This window comes from Hemiscyllium ocellatum, chromosome 7 (assembly GCF_020745735.1).
Source record: "Hemiscyllium ocellatum isolate sHemOce1 chromosome 7, sHemOce1.pat.X.cur, whole genome shotgun sequence".
Lineage (NCBI taxonomy): Eukaryota > Metazoa > Chordata > Chondrichthyes > Orectolobiformes > Hemiscylliidae > Hemiscyllium > Hemiscyllium ocellatum.
This window is the reverse complement of record NC_083407.1, coordinates 104495505-104516517: the sequence shown is the minus strand read 5'-3', so window position 1 is coordinate 104516517 and position 21013 is coordinate 104495505. Positions and strand designations below refer to the sequence as shown.

Below are 21013 nucleotides of genomic sequence, written 5' to 3'. Positions count from 1 at the left end.
CACCCAGCCTGTACTCTGTGCCTGTACTCCCTGCCAGTACACCCTGCCTGTCCACCCTGCCAGTAACCTCTGCCAGTACACCCTGCCGGTACATCCTGCCATTACCCCCTGACAGTACTCCCTGCTAGTACACCATGCCAGTACTCCTTGCCAGTACATTCTACCATTACCACCTGCCAGTACTCGCTACCAGTACTCCCTGCTAGTCCACCCTGGCTGTAACTCCTGCTTGTACTCTGTCAGTACTCCCTGCAACTACACCCTGACAGTACTCCCTGCCAGTACACACTGCCATTGCACCCTGCCAGTACACCCTGCCAGTACACCCTGCCAGTACACTCTGCCTGTACTCCCTGCCAGTACACCCTGCCATTGCACTCTGCCAGTACACCGCGCCAGTGCTCCCCGCCAGTTCACCCTGCCAGTACCCCCTGCCAGTACTCCCTGCCAGTACCCCCTGCCTGTACTCTGTCAGTACTCCCTGCCAGTCCTCCCTGCCATTGCACTCTGCCAGTACACCCCGCCAGTACTCCCTGCAAGTACAGCCTGCCAATACACCCTGCCAGGGCTCCCTACCAGTACACCCTGCCATTACACTCAGCCTCAACTCTGTGCCTGTACTCCCTGCCAGTACACCCTGCCTGTCCACCCTGCCAGTAACCTCTGCCAGTACACCCTGCCGGTACATCCTGCCATTACCCCCTGACAGTACTCCCTGCCAGTACACCATGCCAGTACTCCTTGCCAGTACATTCTACCATTACCACCTGCCAGTACTCGCTACCAGTACTCCCTGCTAGTCCACCCTGGCTGTAACTCCTGCTTGTACTCTGTCAGTTCTCCCTGCAACTACACCCTGCCAGTACTCCCTGCCAGTACACCCTGCCATTGCACCCTGCCAGTACACCCTGCCAGTACACTCTGCCTGTACTCCCTGATAGTACTCCCTGCCAGTACTCCCTGCCAGTACACCCTGCCATTGCACTCTGCCAGTACACCGCGCCAGTGCTCCCCGCCAGTTCACCCTGCCAGTACCCCCTGCCAGTACACTCTACCAGTACATCCTGCCAGTACACCTTGCCCGTGCTATCTGCCAGTGCACCCTGCCAGTACACTCTGCCAGTACTCCCTGCCAGTACACTCTGCCAGTGCACTCTGCCTGTACACCCTGCCAGTACTCGCTGCCAGTACACTCTGCCAGTACACTCTACCGGTACTCCCTGCCAGTACACCCTGCCTGTTCACCCTGCCAGTACAGCCTGCCAGTACACTCTGCCAGTACACTCTACCGGTACTCCCTGCCAGTACAGCCTGCCAGTACACTCTACCTGTACACTCTGCCAGTACATCCTGCCAGTATGCTCTACCAGTACATCCTGCCAGTACACCTTGCCCGTGCTCTCTGCCAGTGCACCCTACCAGTACACCCTGCCATTACACCCAGCCAGTAGACCCTACCAGAACACCCTGCCAGTATACCCTGCCAGTGCTCCCTGCCAGTACACCCTGCCAGGGCTCCCTACCAGTACACCCTGCCATTACATCCAGCCTGTACTCTCTGCCTGTACAGCCTGCCAGTACACTCTGCCTGTACACCCTGCCAGTACTCCTTGCCAGTACACTCTGCCATTACCCCCTGCCAGTACTTGCTGTCAGTACACCCTGCCAGTACCCCTTGCCAGTACTATGTCAGTACTCCCTGCCAGTACACTCTGCCAGTACGTTCTGCCTGTACACGCTGCCAGTACACCCTGCAATTATACCCTGCCAGTGCACCCTGCCAGTACACCCTATTAGTATACCCTACCCGTGCACTCAGCCAGTACACTGTGCCAGTACATCCTGCCAGTACACCCTGCCATTGCACTCTGCCAGTACACCCCGCCAGTGCTCCCCGCCAGTACACCCTGCCAGTACACCCTGCCTGTACATCCTGCCATTATGCCCTGACAGTACACCCTGCTAGTACATCCTGACAGTACACTCTGCCTGTACTCCCTGATAGTACACCCTGCCAGTCCACCCTGCCAGTACACCCTGCCAATACTCCATGCCAGTACTCCTTGCCAGTACACCCTACCCGTGCACCCTGCCAGTACATTCTGCCAGTGCATTCTGCCAGTACACCTTGCCCATACTCCCTGCCAGTACTCCCTGCCAGTACACCCTGCCATTGCACTCTGCCAGTACACCCCGCCAGTGCTCCCCGCCAGTACACCCTGCCATTACGCCCTGACAGTACACCCTGCTACTACATCCTGACAGTACACTCTGCCTGTACTCCCTGATAGTACACCCTGTCAGTCCACCCTGCCAGTACACCCTGCCAATACTCCATGCCAGTACTCCTTGCCAGTACACCCTACCCGTGCACCCTGCCAGTACATTCTGCCAGTACATTCTGCCAGTACACCTTGCCCATACTCCCTGCCAGTACTCCCTGCCAGTATTCCCTGCCAGTACATCCTGCCAGTACACCCTGCCAGTACACCCTGCCAGTACACCCTGCCAGTACTCCCTACCAATACTCCATGCCAGTACTCCTTGCCAGTACATTCTACCATTACCCCCTGCCAGTACTCGCTGCCAGTCCACCATGCCATTGCACTCTGCCAGTACACCATACCCGTGCACCCTGCCAGTACACCCTACCCGTGCACCCTGCCAGTACATTCTGCCAGTACATTCTGCCAGTACACCTTGCCCGTACTCTCTGCCAGTACACCCTGCCAGTACACTCTGCTAGTATATCCTGCCAGTACACCCTGCCATCACACTCTGCCATTACACCCTGCCAGTGCTCCCTGCCAGTACACCCTGCCAGTCCACCCTGCCAGTACACCCTGCCAATACTCCATGCCAGTACTCCTTGCCAGTACATTCTACCATTACCCCCTGCCAGTACTCGCTGCCAGTACACCATACCCGTGCACCCTGCCAGTACATTCTGCCAGTACTCTCTGCCAGTACTCTCTGCCAGTACACCCTGCCAGTACACTCTGCCAGTACACTCTGCCAGTACATCCTGCCAGTACACCCTGCCAGTAAACACTGCTAGTACACTCTGCCTGTACACCTTGCCAGTACATCCTGCCAGTACATCCTGCCTGTACACTCTGCCGGTACACCCTGCCGGTACATCCTGCCATTACGCTCTGACAGTACACCCTGCCAATACACCCTGCCAGTACACCCTGCCAGTACACCCTGCCAGTACTCCCTGCCTGTACTCCCTGCCAGTACACTCTGCCAGTACACCCTGCCAGTACACCCTGCCAGTACGCCCCGCCAGTGCTCCCCGCCAGTACACCCTGCCAGTACACCTTGTCTGTGCACTCTGCCAGTGCACCCTGTCAGTACACCCTGCCAGTACACTCTGCCAGTACACTCTGCCAGTACCTCCTGCCAGTACACCCTGCCAGTACACCCTGCCAGTACACTCTGCCAGTACATTCTGCCAGTACACCCTGCCCGTGCACTTTGACAGTGCTCCCTGCCAGTACTCCCTACCAGTACACCCTGCCATCACACTCTGCCATTACACCCTGCCAGTGCTCCCTGCCAGTACACCCTGCCATCACACTCTGCCAGTACACCCTGCCATTACTCCCTACCAGTACTCCCTGCCAGTACACCCTGCCAGTGCTCCCTGCCAGTACACCCTGCCAGTACACCCTGCCAGTACTCCCTACCAGTACACCCTGCCAGTGCTCCCTGCTATTACACCCTGCCATTACACCCAGCCTGTACTCACTGCCTGTACACCCTGCCAGTACATCCTGCCGGTACATCCTGCCACTACGCTCTGACAGTACATCCTGACAGTACACTCTGCCTGTTCTTCCTGATAGTACACCCTATCAGTACACCCTGCCAGTACTCCCTGCCAGTACACTCTGCCAGTACTCCTTGCCAGTACATTCTGCCATTACCCCCTGCCAGTATTCGCTGCCAGTACTCCCTGTCAGTACCCCCTGCCTGTACTCTGTCAGTACACCCTGTCAGTACCCCCTGCCTGTACTCTGTCAGTACACCCTGCCAGTTCACTCTGCCAGTCCACTCTGCCTGTACACCCTGCCAGTCCTCCCTGCCATTGCACTCTGCCAGTACATCCTGCCAGTACACCCTGCCAGTACACCCTGCCAATACACCCTGCTAGGGCTCCCTACCAGTACACCCTGCCATTACACCCAGCCTGTACTCTGTGCCTGTACACCCTGCCAGAACACCCTGCCAATACACCCTGCCGGTACATCCTGCCATTACCCCCTGATAGTACACCATGCCAGTACACCATGCCAGTACTCCTTGCCAGTACATTCTACCATTACCCCCTGCCAGTACTCGCTGCCAGTACTCGCTGCCAGTACTCCCTGCTAGTCCACCCTGGCTGTAACCCCTGCCTGTACTCTGTCAGTACTCCCTGCAACTACACCCTGCCAGTACACCCTTCCAGTACACCCTGCCAGTACACACTGCCATTGCACCTTGCCAGTACACCTTGCCCGTGCTCTCTGTGCCAGTACACCTTGCCAGTACACCCTGCCAGTACACTCTGCCAGTACATCCTGCCTGTACACCTTGCCAGTACATCCTGCCAGTACACCCTGACAGTACACCCTGCCAGTACTTCCAGTCAGTACACTCTGCCTGTCCATCCTGTTAGTACCCTCTGCCAGTACTCTCTGCCTGTACACCCTGCCAGTACATCCTTCCATTACGCTCTGACAGTACACCCTGCTAATACACCCTGCCAGTACACTCTGCCTGTACTCCCTGATAGTACACCCTGCCAGTACACTCTGCCTGTACATCCTGCCAGTACATCCTGCCAGTACACCGCGCCAGTGCTCCCCGCCAGTTCACCCTGCCAGTACCCCCTGCCAGTACACCCTGCCAGTACTCACTACCAGTACACTCTGCCAGTCCACTCTGCCAGTACGCGCTGCCAGAACTCCCTGTCAGTACACTCTGCCACTACACCCTGGCAGTACACACTGCCCGTACACTCTGCCAGTACACCCTGACAGTACTCCATGCCAGTACACCCTGACCGTGCATCCTGCCAGTACTCCCTGCCAGTACTTCCTGCCAGTACAACCTACCAGTTCATCTGCCAATACACTCTGTCAGTACACCTTGCCAGTCCCCTCTGCCAGTGCTCACTGCCAGTACACTCTGCCAGTACAGCCTGCCAGTACACTCTGCCAGTAAATCCTGCTAGTACTCCCTGCCACTACACCGTGTCAGTACTTCCTGCTAGTACTCTCTGTCAGCACTCCCTGCCAGTACACTCTGCCAGTACACTTTGCCAGTACACCGTGCCAGTACCCCCTGCCAGTACACCCTGCCAGTATTCCCTGCCAGTACATCCTGCCAGTACTCCCTGCCAGTACACTCTGCCAGTACACTCTGCCAGTACACTCTGCCAGCATTCTCTGCCATTACAGTCTGCCAGTACACCCTGCCAGCACTCCCTGCCAGTACACTCTGCCAGTACACTTTGCCAGTACACCGTGCCAGTACCCCCTGCCAGTACACCCTGCCAGTATTCCCTGCCAGTACATCCTGCCAGTACTCCCTGCCAGTACACTCTGCCAGTACACTCTGCCAGTACACTCTGCCAGCATTCTCTGCCATTACAGTCTGCCAGTACACCCTGCCAATACTCCCTGCCAGTACTCCCTGCCAGTACACCCAGCTGGTACATTCTGCCAGTACACCCTGCCCGTACACTCTGCTAGTACTCCCTGCCCGTACACCCTGCCAGGACACCCTGCCAGTACACCATGCCAGTACTCCCTGCCTGTACACCCTGCCAGGTCACCCTGCCAGTACATCCTGTCAGTACACTCTGCCAGCATTCTCTGCCATTACATTCTGCCAGTACTCCCTGCCCGTACACCCTGCCAGTACACCCTGCCCGTACACTCTGCTAGTACTCCCTGCCCGTACACTCTGCCCGGACACCCTGCCAGTACATCCTGCCAGTACTCCCTGCCAGTACTCCCTGCCAGTACACCCTGGCAGTACACTCTGTTAGTACAGCTTGCCAGTACACTTTGCCCATACTCCCTGCCAGTACATCCTGCCAGTACACCATGCCAGTACACCCTGCCAGTGCTCCCTGCCAGTACACTCTGCCAGTACCCCCTGCCAGTACACCCAGCCCGTACACTCTGCCAGTACTCCTTGCCAGTACACACTGCCAGTACTCTCTGCCGGTAAACCCTGCCCGTACACTCTGCTAGTACTTCCTGCTAGTGCACTCTGACAGTACACCCTCTTTGAACGTATCCCTCTGTTTTTAGAGTTGACAGCAGGAAAACAAGTGTCACCCCCGCCCCCCTTCCCCCCCCCCCCCTCACCCCGAGACCGACAGGCCATCCTGTCGAATTGTGGTTCCACCTTGGGCATTTAGCAACAACAGCAAGATTGCATTTACATGGCACCTTGCATATTACCACCCCCTCCAAGGCACCTTCCTGCTATCAGGCAAAACTTGACGATGAATGAGATAAGGGACTTTTGGGACAGGGGACCCGAAAACTTAGTCAACACAGTGGGGGGGGGGGGGGAGAATGTGGAGCACAAGGAGGGATGTTATTGAGGGAAGTGAGTTAGAGCGGGTTCGGGAAGGAATTTCAGCACCTGGATATGAGGCAGCTGGATGAAGACGGAAGGGAATTGGGGATGTGTAAAAGGTCAGAATGGGATGAGGGTGAAGGGGCTGGTGGAGGGAGATCAAGCAAGGAAATGGAGTGTTTTAAAACACGGATGAGAAATTTAAAATCCAGACACGACCGGACAGCTAGTACAGCCATGGTGGGGGAACTGGGCTTGGTAGTGTGCTGGAGAACAGATAGTGGATGGTACCGTAGAACTTTATGCAGGGTGCAGGTACGAGTCTGGCAGAAGGGATGGCATGGACTCGATGGGTCAAATGGCCAGCTTTCACACTGTAGGGATTCTATGCTCCATGAGGATTGGAAAAGGAAGATGACTCTGCCTCAAGAGTTAGAGAGCGTAGATAGTGAGATGCCTGTTTGACCAGCAGTGTAACGGCGATCCCAGTTACACCACATCCTGGCTCGGCGGTGGGGGTGAGGGGGGTGGGGAGGTGTGGGGGGGTGGAGTGATGACAATTGATCGGAAACTGAACTGGAGCAGCCGCAGCTACAAGAGCAGGTCAGAGACAGGGTCACTCACCCTGACCACTCCTCAGAACCCGTTGCTGTTCATGGGTGATTCGGTCAGAATCCTGAGCCCCCTCTGCCTGACAGCACTGGGAGGGGGGGGGTTATCGAAATTACAGGTACGGTTCTAGTCCAGGGAGGTGGCACACCTGTACTCTTGGAAGGGCAACCTGGGTGGTAACAAATCCTGGTCTCCCCACTCCCACTGACAACCCAGGGGAGAATCAATATTTTCAAAACACCTTTGACTCCACTCAAGGTGAGTGACCAGGGACAGGCTTGGGAAGTTCTGGATGTGTACACTGTGCTGTACGTGGTCTGAAGACAAAGATTCTGATACGATAATAAATTATTTATCGTTATTTACATCACTGTTGAGAAATTTCAAATCTGATATGAGAAGGATAGGAGATTATATGGCACCCTTCAATTTAAGCTAACTTTGTAACGATGAAGTCCTTGTTCCTCATAAATTCACTGCGAACAGGTTTCTCCTGGCTTCTGTTTAAAAGCTCTTTGATTTAAGCTGTGATTTTTGTCCTGGATCCTCTGACTGTTGGATGTTGTCTGCCTCCTCCCTCACCTCCATCCGAGGCCCCAAAGGAGCCTTCCAGATCCATCAAGGTTTTCCCTGCACGTCCACCAATGTCATTTATTGTATCCGTTGCTCCCGATGCAGTCTCCTCTACATTGTGGAGACTGGGCGCCTCCTAGCAGAGCGCTTTAGGGAACATCTCCGGGACAGCCGCACCAATCAACCACACTGCCCCGTGGCCCAACATTTCAACTCCCCCTCCCACTCTGCCAAGAACATGCAGGTCCTGGGCCTCCTTCACCGCCGCTCCCTCACCACCAGACGCCTGGAGGAAGAACGCCTCATCTTCCGCCTTGGAACACTTCAACCCCAGGGCATCAATGTGGACTTCAACAGTTTCCTCATTTCTCCTTCCCCCACCTCATCCCAGCTCCATCCTCATGACTTGTCCTACCTGCCAGAGACCTATCACCTTCATCCCCATCCCCATCCACCTATTGTACTCTTGGCTACCTTCTCCCCAGCCTCACCCCCCCCCCCCTCCCATTTATCTCTCCCCCCCGGAGGCTCCCTGCCTCTATTCCTGATGAAGGGCTTTTGCCCGAAACATCGATTTTCCTGCTCCTGGGATGCTGCCTGGCCTGCTGTGCTTTTCCAGCACCTAGACTCTGGTTTCCAGCATCTGCAGTCCTCACTTGTGCCTCGCTGTCTGCCCGAGCCTGCCCTGCTGAATCCCCTCGCAGCTTTGCAGTAGACTGTGTACATTCCAGATTATAGTGGTGACTCAGAAAGAGCCGTGCACCACCAGCGCCTGTTCAATGCTGCTTTCTGTCGACCTCTCTCACCACCATGAGCTCGACACCCTCCCAGACGTCTGTCTCTCTTACACCCCCTGAATTCTTTTGCTCTGTCATTGGAACTCTCTCCCACATCTCCGCCTCTTCAAGTCCCTTTGTAAAACGGTCCGTCCCTGCCTGTTGTTGATCTTGACTTGATGACCTGTGCATGCAACATTTCAGGCACTACCCATGAATGCAGGTTATGATGGAGGGTTACCTCACTGAGTGAAGTATTGAGGTGAACTGCACAAGGGGTGTGGGGTAAAGGCCACACAGGAGCAGCCAGACCCTCGGCTCGATCTCCCACCTCTGTAGAGTCAGCCAAAGGTAGAGGTCAGGGGGCTGCAGTTAGCCCTGGTTCATTCTCTGCCCCCTCTGACCTATGCAGTGGGATAGTGTGTGTTCTGGCCCAGAAGCCTGAGTTCGACCGGCAATCCCAGTGCGATGCTGAGGGAGTATGGGATGCAACCTTAAACCAAAGACCCACCTACCTGTCTGCCTGCCCAGGTAGAGCAATATAAATGATTTGGATCTGAGCATACGATGTATCGTTAGAAAGTTTGCAGACGAGACCAACATAGGTGGTGTAGTGGACAGGTTACCTCAGAGTGCAGCGACATCTCGATCAGATGGGCCAATGGGTGGCAGATAGAGTTTAATTTAAATAAGTGTGAGGTGCTCATTTTGGAAAGGCAAATCCGGGCAGGACTTACACACATAATGGTACAGTCCTGGGGTGTGTTGCTGAACAAACAGACCTGGGCATGTGGGGGGGATAGTTCCTTGAAAGTGGAGTCACAGGTAGGCAGGGTGATGAAGAACGTGTTTGGCATGTTTGCCTTCATTAGTCAGAACATTGAGAATTGGGGTTTGGAGGACATGTTACAGTAGGTCTGGACATTGGTGAGGCCATATCCGGAGTACTGCACTGAGTAACATTCTGGTCAGTCTTTTATAAGAAGGATGTTGTTACATTTCCGAAGGTGCAGAAACGATTTACAAGTATGTTGCCAGGGTTGGAGGATTTGAGCTACAGGAGGAGGATGAATAGGCTGAGGCTATTTTCCATGGAGCGTAGGAGACTGAGGGGTGACCTTTGAGAGGTTTATAAAATCATGAGGGTCAAATAGCCAAAGTCTTTTTGCCAGGGTAATGGAGTTCAAAACTAGACATTTAAGGTGAGAGGGGAAAACTTCAAAAGGGACCTGAGGGGTACCTTTTTTGTACAGGGTGGTGTGTGTATGGAATGAACTGCCAGAGGAAGTGGTGAAGGCTGGTACAATTACAACATTTAAAAAGGCATCTGGATGGGTGTATGAATAGGAAGAGTTTAGAGGGATATAGGCCAACTGCTGGCAAATGGGACGAGGTCAAAGTGGGATATCTGATTGGCGTGGGCAAGTTGGACAAAGGGTCTGTTTCTGTGCTGTACATCTCTGTGACTCTATGAATATTCCTTTATCCCTCAGGGTGGAGAGCACTGTTACTATCACGGGCAGATACGAGGCAATGCCAAGTCCAAAGTTGCGCTGTCCACGTGCGATGGACTTCAGTGAGTACTATCGGGAATTCTCCTCGCGAAGACCTCCTGGGGGCTTACAGCTTCAGTCATGGGTCACTGGGGCTGGCACCTCTTTGCGCAGCTGTTCAACCCCGTGCAGATGGGCAGAAAGAGAAGGAGAAACCAAGCTATTGGAAGTGGGGGGGGGGATCAGAAAACTGGCCTGAGCTGGCTCATGGCTTGCATCTCACCTTTTGAAAAGCAGGGGGGATGGAGGCTGTAGGGAAATTGAGGATATCTTTGACATTCCTTCCCGTCCTTGCTTCCCAGAGTTGGGCCATGGACGTCGATTACATTGCTTCCTGCGCTTCCCCCCCCCCCCAAGTTCATGGGTGTGCTGGGCCAGCACTTTTTGCTCATCCCTAATTGCCCAGAGGGCAGTTAAAAGTCATCCATTTTGATGTGGATCTGGAGTCACCTGTAGGCCAGGCCTGGCAAGGATGGCAGCTTCCTTTCCGAAAGTGAACCCGGTGGCTTTTTCCTGGCAATTGATTCATGGTCATTATTAGACTCTTAATTCCAGTTTTTATTGAGTTCACATTCTACTATCTGCTGTGGCAGGATTCAAACCCAGGTCCCTGGGTTAATAGAGCAGCGATAATACCACTAGGCCAAAGCGCTGCCATTGGTGAAGTGTAAAGGGCAAGTCCTACTCTGCCACTGCGTGCCACGTGCCTGTGTTCCCCCAACCCTCCGCCCGAGATGATGTTTTCTCACCTTGCCGCTGAGGATGCCTCTGCGTTGAGGTGCTGTCACGGTTTCTGACCTGCCTCAGGATTGTGCCATCCATAACCCGACGGTGGACTTCAGAAGGGGACAATGAAGAGGGTGCCTCTCACAGTGTCCTCCAGCTGGTGCCCCCTTGCTGGCACACACGGGAATGGGAGACTTGACATTGGGATCCTGAAGCCTGTGGCCCAGATCAGGCCCTTATCACCTCAGCTGGCGTCAACACTCTTATGCAATGTGCCATTTCGTCAGAGTCATGCTGGACAGTGCTCTGTGATTTGCTGATAATAACTTAAATCAAAGTCGGTTTCTGAAATCCCTCCCCCACCGTGACTCTCTTCATTCACTCGAAAACGGATGTTAAATGTCCCATGTTTTAACAGCAGGGTCCCGGGGCAGCTTCAACATTTCATTCAACTTTGTGCCAAGCCTGATCAGCAAGTGCCCACCAACAAGTAAAGGGGGCAAAGTGCCAGTGACCCCTCACTTCCCAGAAAGGATCAGAGATTAGGAACCTTTGTGTGAACGTTGTTAAAATGTTAAGGTTGTTAAATACCTCCATGTGGGCACTGACTGGCACCAGTGACCTCTTCCTCATGTGATATCATCTCTCTTTCCAGTGGCATGTTTGATGATGGTAACTACATGTATATCATTGAACCGCTGACACAGACACATACAGAGGTGAGTGCCAGCTATTATTTCCTACATACTGTCAAATGATAGGCACTGAAACAAAAAAAAAGCTGTAGATGTTGGAATCCGAGGTAGACAGGCAGGAGGCTGGAGGAACACAACAAGCCAGGCAGTATCAGGAGGTGGAGAGGTCGATGTTTTCGAGTGTAACCCTTCTTCAGGACTGGGAATGGGTTACACCCGAAATGTCGACTCCTCCACCTCCTGATGCTGCCTGGCTTGTTGTGTTCCTCCAGCCTCCTGCCTGTCTACTAAATGATTGGTATTACCAATATTGCTGAGATGATAGTCTTCCTTAATGTAAAGCGCCCACTATCCAAGGCATTTATCGCCTGACCCTAGTTGCCCTTGAGAAAGCGATGGATGATATGTTGCCTCCTTGAGCTTCTGCAGGTCCCTCTGATGGGGGCACTCTTTTTTTGTAAGGTCGTTTGTTGGGCTGGGGGAAGCGGGCAGTCCCCAGTGAGCGGCCGGTGTGTGGCACTGGAGGGTGTACAAGAGTGAGGCTTGGAAATGGCACCGGGTTTATTTACCCAGGTGTGTGGGCCAACCCGGAGCCAATTGCATTTGAATAGTGCGGAGGTTCCCAAACCCCCCTGGGTTTGATCCTACCCTCAGGCAACCATCTGTATGGAATTTGCATGTTCTCCCCGTGTCTGTGTGGGTTTCCTCCCACTGTCCGAAGTGCAGGTTAGGGCAGATTAGCCGTGCTAAATCCCCCCCATTGCGTCCAGGCTAGGTGGGATAGCCATGGGGAATGCAGGGTTACAGGGATGGGGTCGCTCTGCATGGCGTGCTCTTCAGAGGGTCAGTGTGGACTCAATGGGCCCAATAGCGTCTCCCCCAGTGCAGGGAATCTATGATTCTCTGAAACATTTTCCAGATGCGATCCTGTTTTTGAGGTTTGGAAGTTGCCATGAGAACATCAAGAGCAGCCGTGGGCACATGGTTCTGCCTCAGCTGACATCAGGAAAACAGACTTACCCGCTCATTATCACTGTGTGGGACATCGCTGGTGGGTGCACCAGTCCATAAATCCTCCATCACTGAAAATGCCCGGGCTTCAAAACTACCTCACCTGACATTTGAGGCATGTGATGGTGGTGACTGGCTCTATGTAAATACAAGTCCCTCTGTCGGACACCTTTCTCAACCATTTTCTGAGGTTAGCCATGCCTGGAGATTTGAAACAAAGTCATGTGTGAGGGAGGGGGGGAGGGCGAGGTTGTGAATTGTCGTCAAATCCCAACGGGGTTCACTGAAGTCCTGGAAGAAATCGGATCCTGACTTTTTGGTTGTTGGAGTGTGCTCCCAAAGGATAGAAATCCTACGGTCTCTGGTGCCGAAATACAGGTATTTTGCCCGTACAAAACTTGGTTCTCAAACCTGAGTCATCCACTCACTTCTGCGTCTGTGTTAATGTGTGCGGTTGTTACTGTGTGTGGTTGTTAATGTGTGCGGTTGTGTCCAGGTGAGCTCATTACTTGGCCTCCCATGGTAATGATCTTAAACAGAATTGACGGCCCTAGGACCACAATTCACCCCTGAACTGAATCCGTTCACTCACACATGTGAGTGGTCATCCTGTATTTTTTATTACTACTCATGGAACATGGGCATTGCTACCCAGACCAGCTTTTATTGTCCATCCACCACAGCCACACACTATGAGGCCTAGAGTCACATGTAGGCCAGACCAGGTAAGGGCGGCAGATTTCCTTCCCTAAAGAACATTCGTGAACCAGATGGGTTTTTCTAACAATCAAAAATCATTAGACTCTTAATTCTCGATTCTTTATTGTACTCAATTTCTACCGTCTTGCAAAGCAGCTTTGTATGGACAGATCAGTTTTGAATTCCACGTACCTGGGCCAGGGGTATCAAATTGCTTTACGTGTTCCAGCAGTTGGGTCTTGGTACATCCAGAAATTTTTAATGGGTAGTTATGGACGATGAAACTCATTTTATCCCAGGATTATAATATTTGATTGGAATGAAATCAAAAGCAGCAGGACATTTCTTAACGAGGTATATTTTCAATTTTCAACACTTCAATGTGAATAGCTAACACTGTTGTCATATGCCACCAAAGATGAAATGGGTTTTCAACGTGCCCACACAGTAAGTTACAGGCAGTGAAAGAGCAGAATTATGAACACAGTAAATAATATTTGAACAGTGTTCCCGAGTGCAACAAGGGCATTTTTGCTTTTGTTCATTCCAACGCTAAAAGCTTCCAGGTCCTAATAGCCGGATATGCAGAATGTGAACACTGACGGAGGGATGTTTCCCTGTCTTTTGCTTTTCAGGAGAACTCGGCACGGCCCCACATTGTACGTCGCATTCCGATCGGATCGGTTGACCAATCCCTCCACTTTGGTAATTGAAGTTTTCGCTGGGGTCCACATCACCAGGCTGCCCTCTTCCCCGGGCTCCTGGGGAGAGAGGGGAGTGGGTTATTTTCCCCAAGCGAGGGGAAGTGGGTGGGTCTGTCTGGTGACTTTAAATCCCCCTCAGTGTGGCCTTGTGCCCTTAGTGTGGTAGGCCCATTCCCCCAACACCTCGGAGGGTGACCGGTGAAGGTTTGGGTGGGGGGGTGTGGGGTGTGGCGAGAGGTTGGGGCTGAGTTAACTATGGCACATGGCAGTGTGAGCAGTCTGAGTTCACCCGGAAGGAGGCCATTTAGCCTGTTCATGCCTGTGCCAGCTGTTTGAAAGCACCACCCTGTCTGCCCAGTCTTTCCACTTATTCCTGCAGGAGCTGCCCTTTCGGGTCATGTCAGTATTTTATTGTAAGATCATCATTTCCGTGATGTTTTCAAAAGAAAAATGACTGTTCCCCCTTATCCTCATCTACCACCCCCACCTGTCTCCGCATCCAACACATCATCCTTAAACATTTCCGCCAACTCCAACTAGACCCCACCACCAAAAACAATTTCCCCTCCCCACCCCTCTCTGCCTTCTGCAAGGACTGTTCCCTTTGATAGGCCTTGGTTTAACCTACATGTTAACTTTAAGAGAATCCTGAGCTCAGACTTCCAACTCCCTTTGTGCTCCAGATTTCCGAAGCCTCTCCCTGTTCAGAAAGTTGTCCAAGCCTCTGTTCTTCCTACGAAACACGTGCATCACCTCACATTTTCCCCATTATCTGCCACTTCTTTGCCCACTCTCCCAGTGTGCGCAAGTCCTTCTGCAGCCTTCCTCAACACGACACGTTCCCTCCACCGATCTCTGTGTCATCTGCAAACTTAGCAACAGTGCCCTCAGCTCCTTCATCCAGATCAGTCAGGGATAACGTCAATAATTATGATCCCAACGCTGACCCCTTTGTGGAACTCCACAAGTCACCAGCTGCCATCCTGAAAAAGACCCCTTTATCCCCACTCTCTGCCTTCTGCCAGTCTACTGATCCTCTACCAATGCCACTACCTTGCCCCGTGGGCTTATATTTAGTAGTGTCTTGTCAACTGCCTTCTGGTAATCCACGTAGACCACATCCACTGGCCTTTCCTTTGTCCAACTCATCGCTGCACCACCCGCTCCCTTGCACACCCGGGCAGTCCAACAATAGCTTCATTTTGCAATTCACATTCTTGTGTCCCACCTCTTCCTTGAGGCTTCTCCCCCTCCCTTCCAGGCACACCAAGTTCTCTGCGTTCAGCCAACTGTGGTCCCTGATGCGCGGCCAGTCTCTTGGGGGTGGGGGGTGGGGGGGTGGAGTATCTTTGGCCATGCTGACTCTAAAACTCTGAAATGGTCTCACCGACCTCCCTTTCCCCGCAACCTCTGAGCGTTAGGTGTGAGACCTACCCCTTCCTTGGAATGAGGCGAGCCATGATGAACCCTCCCGGTGTGTGTAAGCTGGCTGAGGTGCAGCGGGTGCCACCAATGTCTTTTATCTCTCTCACAGGGAACCGAAGAAAGGCAAACACACCGTGGTCTTTGCTGACAGATCTACCCTGGCTCCAAGTACGCAGGAGGAGGAGAGCGGTAAGTTTAACCCTCCCTCCTTATCGATCAGTCTGGCCGCGGTGGCGGGATTGGCAATTTAACTGGTCCCCCGTTCTATTTGAAGGAGAGCTGGAGGGTACGCATCATGTCCCGGCCAACATTTGTATCACAGCCAGCATCGTCGTTCCTAAAAAAGCTAAAGAATGCACTGTGTCCTCAGAACAGGCCATGTTGGGGGACAGGGAACTGACTGAGACATACAGGAGACGGTGTAGGGTCCGGACTTTCAGGTTCTGCTTGAGGAACTACCTTGGTCAAGGGGGTGGCGCTGGAAAAGCACAGCAGGTCAGGCAGCATCCGAGGAGCAGGGGAATCGACGTTTCGGGCATAAGCCCCTCATTAGGAATCGATGTTATTTTTACAGGAGACAGGGCTTGGAGGAGGTGTAGTCCAGGTAGCTGTGGGAGTCTGTGGGTTTGTGGTAGATGTCCCTGTTGAGTTGGTCGCAGGGGTTGGAGATGGAGAGGGGAGGGAGGAAGGGGAGGGAGGTGTCCGAGATGGTCCAGGTGAATTTGAGGTCGGGGTGGAAGATGTTAGTGAAGTAGATGAATTGTTCAACCTCCTCGCGGGGAGAACGAGGTGGCGCCAATACAGTCACCAATGTAGCGGAGGGAAAGGTGTGGGCTAGTGCCGGTGTATCTGTGGAAGAGGGATTGTTCCATGTAACTGACAAAGAGACAGGCAAGGCTGGGGCCCATGCGGGTGCCCATGGCCATCCCTTTGGTCTGGAGGAAGTGGGAGGAGTTGTTAAGGGAGAGGACCAGTTCAGCCAGGCGGATGAGGGTGTCAGTGCACAGCAGGTCAGGCAGCATCCAAGGAGCAGGGGAATCAACATTTCGGGCATAAGCCCTTCAAAGGGATTATCTCCCCACATTCAGAAACCTCCACCCTGTCACATCCGCCTGGGGGTGGGGGGGTGGGTGAGGGGGCAGGATACAGTTCCCTGTGTCCTGAGGCTGTGTTGGGAGTCATTACCTCATGTTGTTGGGACACGGGCTCAGCTCCCTCACCGTTTGCTCTGACTCCTATAGACCTTCAGTTCAAATGGAGCTCCTTGATGCCACACTGGGTCAGGCACTGGCTCAGTGTCGAGGGCAGCCCCTCTCACCTTGTCTCTCGAGCTCCAGATTTGGACCAAGACTCAACTGAGCTGTGGTGCGACCCAAACTGGGCGTTCGTGTTGTTTGGTAACGCTATCGATGACGACCTATTCCATTACTTTGCTGAGAGCACTGGAACAGCTAGGGGCATGGCCATTTCTGGAGCAGAAAGGCTGAGGACTGGCAGATGGAGTTTAATTTGGAGGTTTTGTGAGGTATTGCATTTTGGTAAAACAAACAAGAACAGGACTTATACAATTAATGGTTAGGCCTTGTGTAGGGATGTGGAACAGAGAGACCTCGGGGTTTCAGTACGTAAATCTTTGAGGTTTTCATCATATGTAGTCAAGGTGAGTTAAGAGGCATTTAGCACGCCTCTTAGAGGGGTTCGTTGTTCAGACCTTTCAAGTTTAGGAGTTGGGACATCATGTTGAGGTTGCACAGGAGTGCTGTGTCCAGTTCTGGTCGCCCTGTTACAGGAAGGATATAATTACACTGCAGAGGGTTCAGAAAAGATTTACCAGGATTTTGCCAGGAATGGAGGGTCTAAGGTATAAAAATGGACTGGAAAGGCTGGGACTTTTTCCTCTGGTGATTGAACGGTAGAGCGGTTTACAAATTCATGAGGGACACGGACAAGGGGAAATAACGACGGCCTTTTCCCTCGGGTGGAGGAGTTGAAAACAAGGGGACATGTTTTTAAGGTGAGAGGCGAAAGATTTAAAAAGGGCATGAGGGGAACTACTTTACAGAGTGTGGTTCTTGTGTGGAATGGTCTGCCAGAGGAAGTGGTGGGTGCAAGTATAGTCATAACATTTAAAAGGCATTTGGATAATTACATGATTAAGAAAGACTTGGAGGAATATGGGTCAGGATTAGGCAGGTGGGACTAGTTTAGTTTGGGATTATGGTTAGCATGGGCAGATTGGACCCAAGGGTCCGTTGCCATGACTCTATGACTGTTAAGCCTTCAGTTTTATTGTTGGGACATTACCAGGGCCTATAGTGTTTGCACTATCCAACAGCTTCAGCTGTTTCTTGATTTTGAAACAGTTCTTCCTCGGGGTACAGGCACTGTTGGCTAGACTCTTGTGTGACACTAAATGCCCTTGAGCATAGAGTCATAGAGATGTACAGCACAGAAATAGGCCCTTCAGTCCGACTTGTCCATGCCAACCAGATATCCCAACCCAATCTAGTCCCATTAGCCAGCACTTGGCCCACATCCCTCTAAACCCTTCCTATTCATATACCCATTCAGATGCCTTTTAAATGTTGTAATTGTACTAGCCTCCACCACTTCCTCTGGCAGCTCATTCCACACACGTCCCACCCTCTGTGTGAAAAACTCCTCTGCAGGATCAAGATATCACATAGAGCAAATTGTATTGGCCAAAGACTGACACCTGTGACGCTGGGCTCCCTTGGGGCGATTTCTCAAACACTGATGTGGGCTGGGGCTAAATGCTGTGAAATTTTCATTGTCATAGAGGCATACAGCACAGAAACAGACCCTTTGGTCCGACTAGTCCATGCCGACCATAGTCACAACCTAAACTAGTCCTGGCCTGCCTGTGCTTGGCCCATATCTTCCCCAACCTTTCCTATTCATCTACTTAACAAAGTGTCTTTTAAACGTTGGGTAATTGTGCCCACATCCACCACTTCCTCTTGAAGTTCATTCCATACGTAAACCATCCTCTGTGTAAGAAAAGTTGCCCCCCCTCCCCCATGTCTTATTTTAAAGCCCTCTCCTCTCATCTTAACAATGTGTCCCCTAGTCTTGAAAACCCCCATCCTAGGGAATAAACACTTACCAATCCTCCTGTCTATGTCCCTCATCATTTTGTAAACCTTTATAAGGTCACCTCTCCACCTCCTACACTTCAGTGAAAAAAGGTCCCAGCCTATCCAGCCTGTCCCTTCCATACCCGGCAACATAACCCTGGGATACTCGCATGTAAATCTCAGGCAAGGGACTTGGGTCGTGTGTGAAGAACGGGAGGTACTACATCACAAAGGCCTCGAAATGTGTTTAAACGTACACTTGGTCAACAATTAATAATCCCTCACCTTACCGCCAGCTGGTCTCCAGCTCCTTCTAAAGCTGAAAGCCAAGACCTGGAGTCTAAGTGGATTAGAGGATCAGAGCGCTCTGGGATTACGGATCTTTAAATGCAGAATTAAATCATAAATATAAAACTAACAAGGCGGCACTTCTACAGAAAGGTAGAAGAGAGACCTTTGAGGACAACACCTTAAATCTAAGATAGTTACTGGTGAATGCAATAAGAAATTCAGATTTACATCTGATGAGGGCAGAGGGTGGTACGTGTATGAAATGGGCTGACAGAGGATGTGTGGAGGCTGGTACAATTGCTACATTTATAAGGCATTTGGATGGGTATCTGAATAGGATGGGTTTGAAGGGATATGGGCCGGGTGCTGGCAGGCGGGACTAGATTAGGTTGGGATATCTAGTCGGTGTGGACGGGTTGGACCGAAGGGTCTGTTTCCACGCTGTACATCTCTGTGACTCTACCTTTACTCAGAGAGTGTTATGAACGCGGCAGCTGCTACCACACTGAGAACTGGAGGTGAGCAGCACAGATGTTTTTGCGGGGAAAAACAGACGGACCGTGGAATCAAACAAGGTGTTACTAGGGTGAGGTGATGTCCAGTGGACAGGGTCTGGTGTCACACCAACATGGAGTGGCTGGGCAGGCATTCTGTCCAGTGAACTGATCATTGGCCAAGGCTGAAGCATCGGGTGCTGCCTCTAATGTCTGGGGGCTGTGTAATAGTCAGTTTGGGGATAGTTTAAGGTGGGAAGATCCCCTGTTAACTATGTCCAGTTCACCTGGTAGACTGTTCCCCGGGCTCCGGGAGAGTTGGCATTGTCTCGGGAGCTTGGTTATCAATACTCCACATCCATTGCTTGGGCGAACTAATCACATTCTGTCCCTACAGGTCCACCGCAGAAGTGTCTTCTCTGAAATGAAGTACCTGGAACTGATGATTGTAAATGACCACAAGATGGTAGGGAGCTGGAAATATTTCAGTCCATTTGCACTTACAGACACACCACTTCGTGTTCAGTTTGCAGTCCCATATACACCTCACATGATGCACTACCCTTGTTGTTACAATAATGGCCCATTGTATTTCCCAGGGTGTTCACGCAGCGGGATACATCTCGGGAGGGGGCACCGGATGGCCACATTGGGTTTGAGCAGTAGTTTCAAGGAAGGGGAGCGAGGTTGCCAGGTCTGGGAATGTGAGCGAGAGTGGGGCGTGTACAGAGTCCTTGAAGTGTGGCGCTGGAAAAAGCACAGCTGGTCAGGCGGCATCCGAGGAGCGAGGGCAGAAGCTAGTCTCTGCAGAGCTCAAGGCAGGGCTGTCACTGGAATGAAGTTTGGCCCTAGGAAGTCCAAGAGGCTTGAGTTGGAGGAGGTGCCATGTTCTTAGAGGGAGTAGGGCTACAGGTGAATCTGAGGACAGGGTGGGTTGTGGGTATTTGAGGGATTCGAGCAAACGAATGAGAATTTTAAATTTGAGGGGCCGATCGACAGCATTGGTCAGTGAGAACAATAGACAATAGACAATAGGTGCAGGAGTAGGCCATTCTGCCCTTTGATCCTGCACCGCCATTCAATATGATCATGGCTGATCATCCTTAATCAGTATCCTGTTCCAGCCTTATCTCCATAACCCTTGATTCCACTCTCCTTGAGAGCTCTATCCAACTCTTTCTTAAATGAATCCAGAGACTGGGCCTCCACTGCCCTCTGGGGCAGAGCATTCCACACAGCCACCACTCTCTGGGTGAAGAAGTTTCTCCTCATCTCTGTGCTAAATCGTCTACCCTGTATTTTTAAGCTGTGTCCTCTGGTTTGGCACTCACCCATCAGCGGAAACATGTTTCCTGCCTTCAGAGTGTCCAATCCTTTCATAATCTTATATGTCTCAATCAGATCCCCTCTCAGTCTTCTAAACTCAAGGGTATACAAGCCCAGTCACTCCAGTCTTTCAGCGTAAGGTAACCTAAATTGATTCCATTTTGGTAGTAATCTGCCTTCCTGTTCTTGCCACCAAAGTGGATAACCATACATTTATCCACATTAAACTGCATCTGCCATGCATCTGACCACTTGTGGCAGATGCACTTTAATGTGGATAAATGTATGGTTATCCACTTTGGTGGCAAGAACAGGAGGGCAGATTACTACCAAAATGGAGTCAGTTTCGGTAAAGGGGCAGTACAGAGAGATCTGGGTGTTCTTGTACACCAGTCAATGAAGGTAAGCATGCAGGTACAGCAGGTAGTGAAGAAGGCTAATAGCA

At 52.1% G+C, this 21013-nt stretch overlaps 1 protein-coding gene across 1 annotated transcript in view; it reads left to right on the top strand.

Annotated features, from left to right (window-relative positions):
• adam23a (ADAM metallopeptidase domain 23a) overlaps positions 1 to 21013 on the top strand; it is a 154650-nt gene that overhangs the window by 76170 nt on the left and 57467 nt on the right. Inside the window, exons 5-9 of the mRNA XM_060828093.1 lie at positions 10040 to 10122; positions 11481 to 11544; positions 13866 to 13935; positions 15469 to 15548; positions 19640 to 19708. Of these exons, the coding sequence (XP_060684076.1) occupies positions 10040 to 10122; positions 11481 to 11544; positions 13866 to 13935; positions 15469 to 15548; positions 19640 to 19708 (366 nt within the window). The remainder of the gene's footprint in view (positions 1 to 10039; positions 10123 to 11480; positions 11545 to 13865; positions 13936 to 15468; positions 15549 to 19639; positions 19709 to 21013) is intronic.